Source organism: Clarias gariepinus, chromosome 4 (genome assembly GCF_024256425.1).
Source record: "Clarias gariepinus isolate MV-2021 ecotype Netherlands chromosome 4, CGAR_prim_01v2, whole genome shotgun sequence".
NCBI classification, from domain to species: Eukaryota; Metazoa; Chordata; class Actinopteri; order Siluriformes; family Clariidae; genus Clarias; species Clarias gariepinus.
In genome coordinates this window covers 21,707,240-21,720,669 of record NC_071103.1, presented here as the reverse complement: position 1 = coordinate 21,720,669, position 13,430 = coordinate 21,707,240, and the positions used below count along the sequence as shown (strand labels likewise).

Below are 13,430 nucleotides of genomic sequence, written 5' to 3'. Positions count from 1 at the left end.
CTGAAGTAAGCACGCTGTGCTCAACTTGTTTTTTAGGTGCTTGTGGAGGGGTTCTTATGCCTGAGGACAAACCCAGGTTCCTCTTCTCTCCTGGCTGGCCTAATCAGTATGAGCCTAGCCTGGAATGCACATGGATAATCCGTTCACCAGACTCTACTGTTGAATTCAATATGCTATTCATGGACATAGAGGATCATTCAATGTGTTTGTATGACAGTTTAGTCATCAGGGATGGTAAGGCTTTAATTTATGAATAATTCACTCTTTTTTCATCTGTCATGGAATCGAAATAAGAGATAAACATACATAAATAAACTAAATGGATGTTGTTGTATTTTTCATCCAGGTGACACAAATTTGTCACCTGAGCTGGCAAGGCTTTGTGGCCGTGAGTTGCCTGGTTCTATTCATTCCACTGGCGACACCATGTTCCTGCGTTTCACTTCTGATTCCATCATTAACAGGAATGGCTTCAATGCATCCTATTCTAAAGGCAAGCTCCAAAACCATGTTAAATCACATTTCTTTAGTGACAGTGATATAGGCCTTGGTTGTTGATTTGTAGATGTGACATTTATGCTGTGTGTTTGTTAGGATGTGGAGGCCTGCTCCACACAGACAGAGGAGTTCTCAGCTCCCCTCACTATCCTCAGAACTACAAACCTAACCTGGACTGTGGCTGGCACGTTATGGTGACTCCTGGGTATAGAGTGTCTGTTTCTTTTATGAGTCCATTCCAGGTGCAAGGTTTTGGCACAGTATGCAGTACTGGAGACTATCTGGAGGTAAGATTTACTTGGATCAATATTGCCATACACTTTTAAACAGTTGAATAAATACAGCTGTACACTTTAAAAAGGACAGTCAACTATGATTTATCTGTTTTAACAGTTTAAACTTAATACAGCACAAAGTCTTTTTAAGGATTCTTCCAAGCTGTTAATCCCAGTAAACTCTCTGGTGTTGGATGTTATATTTTCTTTATTATTTCCATGGTCTATTCTTACTTTGGAGATGTAAAACATGCATTTTTCAAGACGTCAATGATGTAATCTTTTCTAGTTGAAGAATGGGCCGGATGATAATGCACCATCTTTAGGTGGTCGTCTTTGTGGAGCCACACCCCCTGCTGTTACACAGACCACTGACAACCATCTTTATGTTCACTTTGTGTCAGACACCTCAAATGAGGGTGTTGGCTTTAAACTGTTATTTGAAGCCCATAGTACAGGTACTGCAAAGCCAAATTAGTTACTTTATTATCTGAGTGATGCATACATAATATGTTAATGGCATTATTTATTTACTTGACCAATTGCTTCTTGTGTAAAGTTTCATATAGTTATTAAAGGAGATTGAGAATTGATAATTACTGTGTTTGTTCAGCTTGTGGAGGAACCATTGAGTTACGTGATGGCGATCCTCCGGGTTACATTACATCACCCAATTATCCATCAAACTACCCTGAGAACATTGATTGCGTCTGGATTATAATGGTTCCTAATGGGGAATCTGTGCAATTGGATTTTGAGGATTTCTACATTGAGCCAAACACCGGGTATAGGACACATTTCTCACTGATCATTATTTATAGCGGAAACTGTTTTGCATTTTTCTAGTACACCATACAATTTTAATTTTTTTTAATTCACTTTTTTCTCTTATAGATGTTTCTATGACTATTTAGAGGTGCGGGATGGTGTCACTTCAAATGCTGACCTCATTGACAAGCTCTGTGGCAATACAAAGCCATCTACTCAACATTCTACAGCCTCTGCTATGTATCTCCGTTTCCGCACAGATCACAGTGTCACACACAAGGGCTTTAAGGCCAAGTACACTATAGGTAATTAAACATTAGCATATGAAGGTGCATTATTGCATGCAGAGTCCATTCTGTTGATTGTTTGTATTTTCCACTGAACAGCTACATGTGGTGGTACATACATTGGCCAGAGTGGTACCATTAAAAGTCCTGGATACCCAGATTCAAATTACCCAGACAATTCAAATTGTGAATGGTTCCTTGAAGGCCCCACTGGACACTACTTGACCCTCAGCTTCACGGCCTTCAACCTGCAGAGCTCTGCTGGCTGTACCAGTGATTATTTAGAAATACGCGAGTACAATGCTTCCGGTGAGTTAAACAGCACAAGTATAGCATGCAGCAAAATAAAGGTATCAGCAAAATAAAGGTATATCTACAATAGTAAATATAAATAAGGAATAAATTCTTTTCCAGGCCGCTTGCTAGGAAAGCACTGTGGAAACAGTGTGCCAGGACCCATGGACACAGGAGATAGCTTTGCATATGTGAAGTTTGTCAGTGATAGCAGTGGAAATGCACCAGGATTTAGTCTTTCATTTGCAGCCAGTGTAGAAGGTAGGTCAGCTCCTATGAATAATAAATACCAGTCTAGAAAACATTTGCTTCCTGCTTAGGGTCATTGTGCTTGGCTCTTTATTTCTTTTAGAATGTGGTGGCGATCTGAATGCACCTTCTGGGACCATCTCTTCACCAAACTACCCCAACTTGTACCCTCATAATCGGGTATGCCGCTGGAAGATCACTGTGCCTCCAGGTCGTAGAGTCACCCTCACTTTTAATGACCTACGCCTGGAGGACAATAACGGCTGTATGTTTGACTACGTGGAGGTATGAGCATTTCATTTTCAGTTATTATAGATATGAGCACTAAGAAAAGTATTTCAAGGTCCGATTATAATGTTGATCTCACTATATGTGTTTCTTTAGGTGATCAATGGCGTGTTGTCCAATTCCCCTCGGCTGCAGCGATTCTGTGGCTCTGTTCCTGCAGGCACACAGGTGAAGTCCTCTGGCAACACCATGACTGTTGTTTTTGTCACAGATTCCTCTGTGTCTAATGGTGGGTTTACTGCTGACTACTCCTCTTCTGAGGCAGCAGGTGAGCAAAAGGGTGTCTAGGTGTAATTGAATTCACTTGCACATACTTTCAAACATTGATGTGCTACATATAAAAACCTTGTGTTTTCTTGTGGTTGGTCTGTGTTTGTTTTTGAAGTGTGTGGTGGAATCCTCAGTACCCCAGGGAACTTTACCTCCCCTGACTATGGTGTTGGTAACTACAGCAACAAACTAAACTGTGAGTGGCTGATCCAAAATCCTCAACATGTGAACTCATCCATTGTGGTCATCATAGATGACCTGCACCTTGAGCACCATCAAACTTGTGAATGGGATTATCTTGAGTTTAGACTTGGTAAGTGATGCATAATGAATAAAAAATAGTTTGTTTGATTGATTCATTAGTAGTTTGTTTGTTTATAAGTAAATAATTTAGAAATAACCAAACTTTCTAGGTGATGTAAACGGCGAACTTCTGGCACGACTTTGTGGTCAGAGCCTTCCTCCAACCCCCATTGTGGTGTTCACGCCTGAACTGTGGGTTCATTTTCTATCTGATGAAGCAGAGGTTGATTTGGGATTCAAAGCCACATATTATTTTTCAGGTAACAATCTGCAAATGCTGGCGCAATGAACACTTTGAGGATGTGTTACTGTAGGCTTGTTAAACCGACCTATCCTATCATTCAGATTGTGGAGGCATGCAGAGTGGTGAGGGAGGTGCCATTTACAGCCCAGGCTACCCAGATAACTACCCAAGTCCTAGTCGCTGTGCTTGGCTCATTGAAGCTCCAGAAGGCTATACCATCAGTGTAAATTGACACACAAACTCTGATTTCTACACAGTTTTACATTCCTTTTAATGTTTACTAATTCTATATTATTAAATTGAACAGCTGACATTTACATACTTCCAAGTGGAAGAACACACTCAATGTTCTTGGGACTCAGTGACCATTTTCAATGGAGGTTCTCCAGGTGCTCCTATAATTGGACAATACTGTGGTCATACATCACCTGGAACAATCCAGTCAGGTTCCAACAAGCTGGCAGTGGTATTCCTGGCTGACCACAGTGTGTCTAAAGGAGGGTTTGTTGCTACTTGGTCAGTGGATTCCTCAGGTATAAAGTCTCCAGCAAAATGTGCACAGACTTGGATACTGCAGTTGGCTGCATTTTCTTCACGTGATTGATTTTTGTTCTTTTTTTTTTTAATTTGTGATATTTTTTCTTCAGGATGTGGTGGTGTCATACATGCTGACTTGGGTAGCATCAAGTCCCCCAATTACCCCCAGAACTTCCCAGCTAATACTGAATGTTCATGGACCATCATTGCTCATGATGGCAATCACTTGGAAATGGGTTTTGCAAGTGAATTCCAGATACCTGACTCCAGCGGACACTGCCAGAACAGTTACATCAAGGTAACAATTTAAACGAGATTCATGTATGGATGAATTTGCATAAACAAATGTTATTATTCTACCTGGGATATTTGGGTTTCATTTATTAGTTTCCCTTTTTTTTTATTTATTAATTCATTTTTGTATTATTATTTCTCAGGTGTGGGCTGGAGACAAACAGCAGAATGATGCTCTGTTGGCAACAGACTGTGGCTCCACAGCTCCTCCTCCAATCATTGCTCCTTTTAACACTATAACTGCTCGTTTTCAATCCACTGAAACACCTGGCAAAGGCTTCTCAGCCTCCTTCTTTACCCGTGTGTACCCTGAGCCTATTTTTTTGGCTCTGTTGAATAGTAATTTAACCCTTTTACACCATTGTATCTCTTATATGTGTCTTTTCTCATTTTTCTCTTTCTTAGGATGTGGAGCAAACTTCTCTGCACCTGCAGGTCGTGTTGTATCTCCTAACTATCCGGATCACTACCCTGACAGCTCCAACTGTGATTACCTTATAAATGCTGGAGAACAGACGGTCATTGTCATAACATTTAGGACATTCCAGTTAGAGGGTAGGCCATGCATAAAGTCACAAATTTTAAAAGATTAGTTCCTTCTGCAAAAACACTGTTTTTCATGAATTAGTAAAATCTAATGAGTGCCCTTTTACTGAATAATGAAGAGGCTTTTTTAAATACTTAAATTTCATTTATTTTTGGCATCTGTTCTAGCTCACTCAACATGTTTCTATGATGGAGTAAAGATCTACAAGGGCTCCAAAGAGAATCAAAATCTTCTTGCCACGCTGTGTGGAAACACTATCCCAGGCCCATTCACCACTTTTGGTCCCATGCTCATCAACTTCTACTCTGATTCCATCATTAATGACAATGGATTTTTGGCTGAATACATGGCCATTCGTAAGTGTTACATAACAGAGTATATTTACCAGCGTTGTCAGTCGTACATAATTTTCCAATGTTATGCACCTGCACATACAGTAATCTGATACCATGGCTTTATAGTAATAATGATGTCCTTTCGAGTAAAGCTAACTACTGATTTCTAATACTAATTTCCAGCATTTTAAGCTCTTTATATAGTAGTATGTACAGTATACAAGGGTACACAATGTGGGCACTTTTGAAGTTTAGTTCTGGTATGCCTGCGGCTCTGGCAGTAACCCTGGCTGTGAGTTGGGGTTGTTTACCCATGGCAGGAATGTCACAGCCTTCCACTGAGTACTGAGCACAGAAATGTGGAATGATTAGATTGAAAGGACTCAGCACATTTTAAACAAAAAGAGAGATTTGAAAGAGCAAACACACACATGCACACACAAACTCTGGCTCTCTAAACTCTTCTTTATTCAAACTTTTTGTCTTCTGTTGTTCTGCAGCAACCTTTTATAAGCTCTTTGTTGGAAGTCTAATGGTATACAGTACAATCAGATAAGGCATGATGTGTAGTAATAGTAGCCCCATATCTTGTGTAGCAGCAGTTTACAGGTTACAAGTCTATCCTATGTTGTTCCTGACCATGTAGAATTCTTTATGGATATACTTTTAATTTAAATGGATATTAACTTTACTTTTGTGTTTACAGCATGTGGAGGTATTTTCAATGACTCTACTGGAACAATTGGCAGTCCTGCTCTCTCCATCGTCCACTACCACCACAACATGAACTGCACCTACCACATCTCTTTATCTGAAAATCGCATTGTTGAACTCAAGTAAGCATGAAACCCATGTTCTATAGTGCAGACACATAATGATAAGCAGGACTCATATACAGTAGTGTCCGCTGTATTAATAGCAACCCTAAAACGATGGATCAGTTACGTGTAGCTGTTGGGAAAGGATGTGCATTGTTATTACTATGGTTGACACTTACTGCGGTGCATCAGAGCAGCCTTCAAGCTATAATGTGCAAGTCGAATTGTTTAATCAAGGAATTCATTATAGTTTTAATATGAAATCCATTTTTAAGGCTATTAACTGATTACTAATGGAGACTTGAAAGTGAGGCATTAATGGTTAAATGATAGGCTTCTCAATTGCCAGAATGCTCAAGTTCGATTCTCAGCCAAAGCCCCAAACCCAGCCATGGGATAGAGGGCATCCAAACCTGAATAAAATGCTAGGGTTAGGTCAGAAGGTCTATGCCATGTTAAATGTGTAGATGGGATCATCTTCTGTGACACCCCTTAATCATTTTTAATTATTATACAAAATCATTATAGAAACCTTGTATCTTTATTTAGATATCATGTTACTTTATGTAATTTCTCTGACCCAGAATGAAACCCAGAATGTCCAAAATGTGTTAAATTAAAATTTAAATTCGTTAATGCATGATATCCTCTGCTCCATTCTCCATCTTCTGCTCCCCCAGTTATTGTGCAGTGAGACATATATTCTGTGACTCTTCATCTGTTTCCCTTGCCGGTGTTAGACCTTTTGTGTAACCAACTGCATAGATTTTTTTTTTTTATCATGGCTTGGAGAGGAAGTTTTTCCTTTCCAGTTTTCTTTCCATATTCATAAATGAGCTCTATATAAAAAGCCATTGTTTGAATTTAAAGAGGCCTTTTCGCTTATTAATTTAATCATTTTATTAATCTAAACTATATTATGCTACTCCAATTCCTAGATTTAACAGTTTCCACCTTGAAGCCTCTTCTACCTGTACCTTTGACTATGTGGCTGTCTATGATGGACCAAACACTCTGGCCCCACTCCTTGGACGGTTTTGTGGCACCGTGCTTCCCCCAACCCTCAGGTCGTCAACCAATCAGATGTTTGTTGTGTTCAAAACAGATGCATCAGTTGCTGCTGAAGGCTGGAGGGCAACCTACAGAGAAACTTTAGGTACAATGTTGGCCTTGAAACTCTGCCAACTGATCTTAATATCTGTTACATAAACCAGATATACAAAGAGAACTCATTTGATATTGAAGCTTAAACCCAAATCCAGTGGCTTGAGGATGGAGGGGACAAAATGGGATGCTCATAGGGCAAACATCTGCTGCTTCAAAACAGCTTTGTTCTTACAGTATGTGCCAGTGCTTTTAGAATAATCAGATTATACTGGACAGAGCAATAAAGCCTTAAGAGCTTGCCTAGGGGGAATCACTTTTACTTTGTGTTAGTGAACAATAGAAAACAAGCCTTTTTGTAAGTCTGCGAATATGTAAATGTAAAGCCTCCCTTACACTTACCCTCTGTCGTCCAGGGCCAGGCACGTTTAGCATAGCTCAGTGAGTACAATCAAGTGTATTCATGCCAATCCGTTTAGTCTTTGTGTCAGTACATAACAAAGAATTTTCTGCTATTAGAATATGTTGTCAATGGCAAGAAACAGAATCACACCAATTATATTGTCTCTTTGAAATTTGTAGAAACAGAAAAAAGTTTTCTTCTATATTTGATTTTAATGCATTTATTAGAATCCTATTAATTTCACAGTCACTAACTTTTTTTGTGTGTGAAAAACAGCACGTAATAGTAATTTATCTGTCAGGCTTTAGCTGTGTGTATTCCTTCCTGCTATCTTTATACCCTTGATAAAGATGTGTTTCCTTTACATGGCCCCAGAATTTTACTTTACCTTTAAGGGATAACTGGTTATAACAATAAGATGAATGATATACATGTGTAGAACAATGTACAGGTGTTGCAGCAAAAAGCTTTTATAAATTTCATAGATTTATTTCATGCTGATTATGATCAGGTTACTCAGTTCATGGTCTCACAGTTATACAGTTTTAATAAGGTGTGCTGTTTAATCTTCTTTAAGCATTGCAAAAAAAAGTGACAAATGCTGAATTTCACCTAAATGGGCAATTACTGCCACCTGCTGTGTATTTATTTAAGCTTGAATATGTCCTCTCTAACTTGCTTATTCAGGACCTCAACAGGGTTGTGGAGGCTACCTTACCGCCTCGTCTGGAATGTTTGGTTCTCCTGACATCGACATGAATGGAAAATACGAGCCATACTTAAACTGTCTCTGGACCATTGCTGTTGACCCTAATAAACTTGTCAATCTGTCTTTCACCACTTTTGAGCTGGAAGGTGGCACTACATGTTCATATGATTATGTTAAGGTACAGACAAAAAAAGTTTCTCAATCTGTTTGGTTCTCGATATAAACTTGTATTAACAATTTAACTTTAAAACCCAAATGTCCTCATACAAGGACGTGACATTTTCTTCATGGTATGATCCTCATATGAGGATGGTAAGATACAATCCTTTTGTCTTTCTGTTTAAAGACATTGATTAAGTTAATTGTTATCAAGAGCTAAAAAAGAAACAACTGTGAGAAAAAATTACAATGTATGCTTGGTATTAGGAGATTAAAGAAATATAAAGATTTTTTTTTCTATTGTCCTTTACACATTTTGTTTGTTCTGCCTCCTTAGGTCTATGATGGTGAAAGTGTTAATTACCCACTGGTTGGAACGTTTTGTGGAACCGTAATTCCTGCTGCCTTTGTGTCAGGCGGTAATTTTCTGACTGTGCACTTTGTGACTGATGGCTCAGTGGCTTTCAGAGGCTTCAACGCCACCTACAGTGCAGTCAACAGTAAGACAGCCTCCTTTTCTAGATGATGCTCCCTGTAATAAATACTACAATTGCTGCATGTACCTAATAATTTACAGTATGATATAGAGATATAGAGATAAGCAAGCAGAAACTGAATATCCAATGTCTAATATATGGCATACTCAATTAGTTGCTTGATCTAAACTAAAGATTTGTTGTATCTGCACAGGACTATGTGGAGGAATATATAATGTCACAAGCACACCTCAGACAATCACCTCTCCATCCTACCCCAACGCATATCCCCCGTTCACCTCCTGCCGCTGGGTTCTTGATGCTCCACCACAGGAGGCAGTGAAAATTATAGTCCAGCAGTTCCATCTGGAATCCAGCCAGAGCTGCTCAAGCAACTTCCTGGAGATGAAAGACTGGCCTGTGGTAGGTTAAGATGTTGAGTTTATATACCAGTCATAATTTAGCTTCTCTGTCTATAGTGCAACAGTGCTTTTTTCCTCTAAGGCTCATTGGTTTCTTTTTTAGGGAGACTATGGGCAGGCACATAAGTTCTGTGGTTCAGACTCACACATCCCTGACTTCTACAGCTATGACAGGACCATGCACCTCACCTTCAAATCTGACACCTTTATCACTGGCAATGGCTTTAGTTTGACCTACCAAGTAGCAGGTGTGAAAGCAATTTTTCACATTTCCTCGTAACACTTATTAACAGGTACTTATGCTTTTCTAGCGAAATTATTGTATTTTTATCATCAACAAGGATGTAGCAGAGTATATGAGCAGTCTTACGGTTACCTGAAGAGCCCTGGCTGGCCTGCAGTGTATCCTCATGATCTGGACTGCAGCATTGTCCTTCGCTCACCTCAGAACAGCTCCATCTCACTGTTCTTTGACAGCTTTGATGTGGAATATCACTCCTCCTGCAGTTTTGATTATCTAGAGGTGAGAACTTAATAATAAATGGAGGATTGCAAAAATAAACATTTTAAAAGCAATTTAATGAAATATGATATAATATAATCAGTCCAGGAATCCCCCTCACTTTATATTCCATTCCAATCTGGACATCATACTATAATTTCACCTGCTTATTTATTATATTACCATTGTTTTACATCTCTCACTTACTATTTTTAAGTAGGTTTTTTTTTTCCCGTGCAAGACTACTGTTTGCAATTTGTCTACTCATTTGGGTATTGTGACAAATGACCTTGCACTACAAATTGCTATTACTGATTTGCACCCCAATTACATATATGACCCTTCATATCAAGGTATTAAGCTGCACAGGTTAGTGGGCCAATAGTGTGCAGTAGGTGACATATTAAATTTTAAATGTTGGCAAAAAAATTGGTTGATAAATATTTTGTGTTCCTCAGCCTTCAAAAGAATTGATAACGTTTTAAATCTAAACATAATTTTAAAGCATTTCAACAATTACTATCCAACCTGGTGACTACAGTTAGATAGAAAATGATACTTGTATGCTTCCCTTATAAACCTGCACTGCTGGCAAAATGATTTTTAGGGGTAGTAGGAAACGCCTGGTGTCAAAATGAGGCTGTCTATTCCTTCTTTTTTACTATGCTATGGAATCATTATTTAAAATATTTAAAAAATTTTAACCATCCCACCCCCAAGCCGCTCCTTGTACACAAACTTGTAATAGTCAAATCTCAGTAACCAGACATGATACAGTAATGAACCTGGTTTCAAAATAGACCTTCTTTAACCAGGAATACCTAAGTCACCCAAATGTGACTTAATTCCTGATTGATGTGTATTGTAATGTTTCAGACGCACTGTCATGTTCCCTGTTTGTCTTTCAGGTGAGGAATGGCAGCACAGCTACAGCTCCTCTGGTGGGCAAATACTGTGGGAGCACACTGCCCAGCCCTATCTTCCCTATGTCTAATGAACTCTTCCTGCACTTCCATAGTGATTTCTCAGCTAACCGAAATGGCTTTGAGATCACCTGGACTTCCTCCCCACAAGGTGTGAAGCATGTGAATTGAAGACTATTTGTATAGCACTTTTAAAAATGGCTATGAGGTAACCACGTAGTACTGTTATGCAAATGTGTATGTAGATTTAGCATGACAGTGTTTCGATCTGATTAGTTAAATATGAAATGTACATGTACATGATACAGGGACATTGTCCCTGCTACAGACATTCAGAATAAAATCCGATGCATTGTGACTGGTGAGAGCTAGCCCCCAAGCAGGAGTACAGGTGTGTGAAAGAGGGAAAGGCACTATTACGAGAATTAAATATTACATTAGGACAATGGTTTACTTTTTAGGTCAGACACCACTTGTAAATCCTGACCTACTGTAGTTGACACACCTACTGTACTAAATATCTTATTTTTACTATTTATTTATGCTGTTTTGTGTATAGCATGAAGAACGGAGCACTGTCACTTAAGAGCACAACCAACATTATAAAATGTTCTTCAACAAGTAGCTTGCAAAAGCATTTTCTACCAAAGAGACTTAATTTCTAAATATTCTATAACACATTTTCTGTATTTTCATCCTCAGGTTGTGGTGGTAGTCTTTTTGGAGACCATGGCTCCTTTACCAGTCCAAATTACCCTGGTAGCTATCCAAATGGCACACACTGTGAGTGGGGTATTAGGGCACCCAGTGGAAGAGTTGTGACAGTTACATTCAACCAGATCAGCATTGATGATCCTGGAGACTGCCTGAACAACTATCTGAAACTTTATGATGGTCCAGATGCCAGCTCACCACCTGTTGGACCGTACTGTGGAACGGTATGGGATGGAGTTGTTTTGTAAAGTGTTTTTATGTCTCTTACTTACTGTATGTCCCATACAGACTTACACAGCACTATGTTACTGCATCATATCATTAAAATGTACTCTCTTTTTCCCTTTTTGTGTAGGAGACAAATATAGCTCCATTCAGAGCCAGCTCCCACCATGTCTTCATCGTATTCCATGCCCAGTCTGTTGTGTTGCCGTCTGGATTCAGGCTCACATGGAGTAGCTGAAAAAGAAGCTATAAAAAATATACATATAAATACATATGAATACAGTATACATAGATACACGTTTACAAACAGATGTTTAATAATGTAAATCACAATTACATGGTTTAATATTAAATTACTATTCACTGTTGAATGTAATAAAGGATTGTCATAATCATCTTGTGATAGTTGTATGTGTTTTAAAATAAGGATAAACACTATATAAAATGTATAGATATTTTTTGGGATAAATTAAACCATTTTGACAGACTTTTGCATTAACCGTGTTTAGTTTACATAAACCATAGAATTTTGAAATTTTTATAGCAAATCAGAACATATAGCATCAGTTCATTTTGTGGACTGATGCTATATGGTCACTTATGGATCTTGGACACAGGGTATAAAATGACAATACATCCTAGATGGATGCCAGTCCATCACATAGTCACATGCACACAATCTGGGAAGTGGGAGGTAACTTCCAAAACAAGTTAGAGTTTATAGGTGGACCGCAAAGTTTTTAGATTAACTACCAATGACATTGCTTAAAATTTGTGAGAATCAGAAAAGAACATCATCCCAAGAGACAATGACCACGATGATTACAAGCAGCTTAAGAAACTAGGCAATGTTGCAGTTCTATCAACTCATGGGAAATTCTCAGCTCTGTTTATTTGATGTTCAAAAATGTTCTTGGCCATAGCCACAAATGCACGGAGCAGCATTTATGACGGTCTTTTTGTGTATGATTAATTAAGATTTTTTAAAGAAACAAGCATAGCCAAATTATAATATATAGTGTGTGACCAATATTTTAGGTATGCTTGACATTCTATGTATGTGCTGTGTACTAGTGACTACAGATTATGTAACTTCAAACAAAAACTACATTGGCACCCATATCATAACAATTTAACATGTTTATTTTAAATGCTTACAGTACATGTAATAAATTTCAGGTCTCTCTTTCTTTTTAAAGAAAAGTTCACTTTATTCAGCTGTAGAATTCTGAGGCCACTTTAACCCCCTCCCACTAAATATAATCAGGCCTAAAAATAGAGGCCACTGTTTTTCTGTCCCTGTTGTAATGATCAACTCAACAAGCAAAACACAGGGACACTGTCTCAGTGGAAAGCAACTTAAATCTGGTGATCACGCTTATGGTACCTATGTAAAGAAGAGAGGACAAGGGTTACATCTGCCCCATGCCTCAAGGAAAAGAAAGAGGAGACTCAACTCAACGTGGCCTGCATTTGTGCCAAAATCAGAATACGGGGTTAAAGAATGTGTCTCCCATGCAAGGTAAGCCTTAAGTTACAGAGGCTGGTGGTAAACAATGCCTGCAGACAAACACCTGCCTACAAGCTGGCCTTAAAGAAAATACAATCTTATGGGCTTTAATCATCAAGCTTTTACACAGAGAAAACTATTTATTGCAACATCAATAGGTATAAACATGTTAAAAATGGATAGCCTGTATAATGTTTCTTATGGTTTTGTAGCTGGAATAGGTCATCCATTTATGTTCCTTTTTCTTTATTATTTACATATTTAGAAAAAGATATC

At 38.5% G+C, this 13,430-nt stretch overlaps 1 protein-coding gene across 1 annotated transcript in view; it reads left to right on the top strand.

Moving 5' to 3' along the window:
- cubn (cubilin (intrinsic factor-cobalamin receptor)) overlaps positions 1 to 12,836 on the top strand; it is a 30,786-nt gene extending 17,950 nt beyond the window's left edge. The window contains exons 39-66 of the mRNA XM_053494870.1: positions 37 to 234; positions 347 to 493; positions 595 to 785; positions 1,063 to 1,231; positions 1,387 to 1,558; positions 1,668 to 1,846; positions 1,928 to 2,137; positions 2,243 to 2,383; positions 2,475 to 2,656; positions 2,756 to 2,927; positions 3,045 to 3,242; positions 3,343 to 3,492; positions 3,578 to 3,699; positions 3,784 to 4,009; positions 4,124 to 4,311; positions 4,451 to 4,607; positions 4,713 to 4,862; positions 5,022 to 5,210; positions 5,896 to 6,025; positions 6,946 to 7,163; positions 8,202 to 8,401; positions 8,720 to 8,882; positions 9,073 to 9,281; positions 9,384 to 9,528; positions 9,622 to 9,803; positions 10,691 to 10,856; positions 11,408 to 11,643; positions 11,775 to 12,836. Of these exons, the coding sequence (XP_053350845.1) occupies positions 37 to 234; positions 347 to 493; positions 595 to 785; positions 1,063 to 1,231; positions 1,387 to 1,558; positions 1,668 to 1,846; positions 1,928 to 2,137; positions 2,243 to 2,383; positions 2,475 to 2,656; positions 2,756 to 2,927; positions 3,045 to 3,242; positions 3,343 to 3,492; positions 3,578 to 3,699; positions 3,784 to 4,009; positions 4,124 to 4,311; positions 4,451 to 4,607; positions 4,713 to 4,862; positions 5,022 to 5,210; positions 5,896 to 6,025; positions 6,946 to 7,163; positions 8,202 to 8,401; positions 8,720 to 8,882; positions 9,073 to 9,281; positions 9,384 to 9,528; positions 9,622 to 9,803; positions 10,691 to 10,856; positions 11,408 to 11,643; positions 11,775 to 11,882 (4,898 nt within the window). The 3' untranslated portion in view covers positions 11,883 to 12,836. The remainder of the gene's footprint in view (positions 1 to 36; positions 235 to 346; positions 494 to 594; positions 786 to 1,062; positions 1,232 to 1,386; positions 1,559 to 1,667; positions 1,847 to 1,927; positions 2,138 to 2,242; positions 2,384 to 2,474; positions 2,657 to 2,755; positions 2,928 to 3,044; positions 3,243 to 3,342; positions 3,493 to 3,577; positions 3,700 to 3,783; positions 4,010 to 4,123; positions 4,312 to 4,450; positions 4,608 to 4,712; positions 4,863 to 5,021; positions 5,211 to 5,895; positions 6,026 to 6,945; positions 7,164 to 8,201; positions 8,402 to 8,719; positions 8,883 to 9,072; positions 9,282 to 9,383; positions 9,529 to 9,621; positions 9,804 to 10,690; positions 10,857 to 11,407; positions 11,644 to 11,774) is intronic.
- The last annotated feature ends 594 nt before the right edge of the window (positions 12,837 to 13,430 follow it).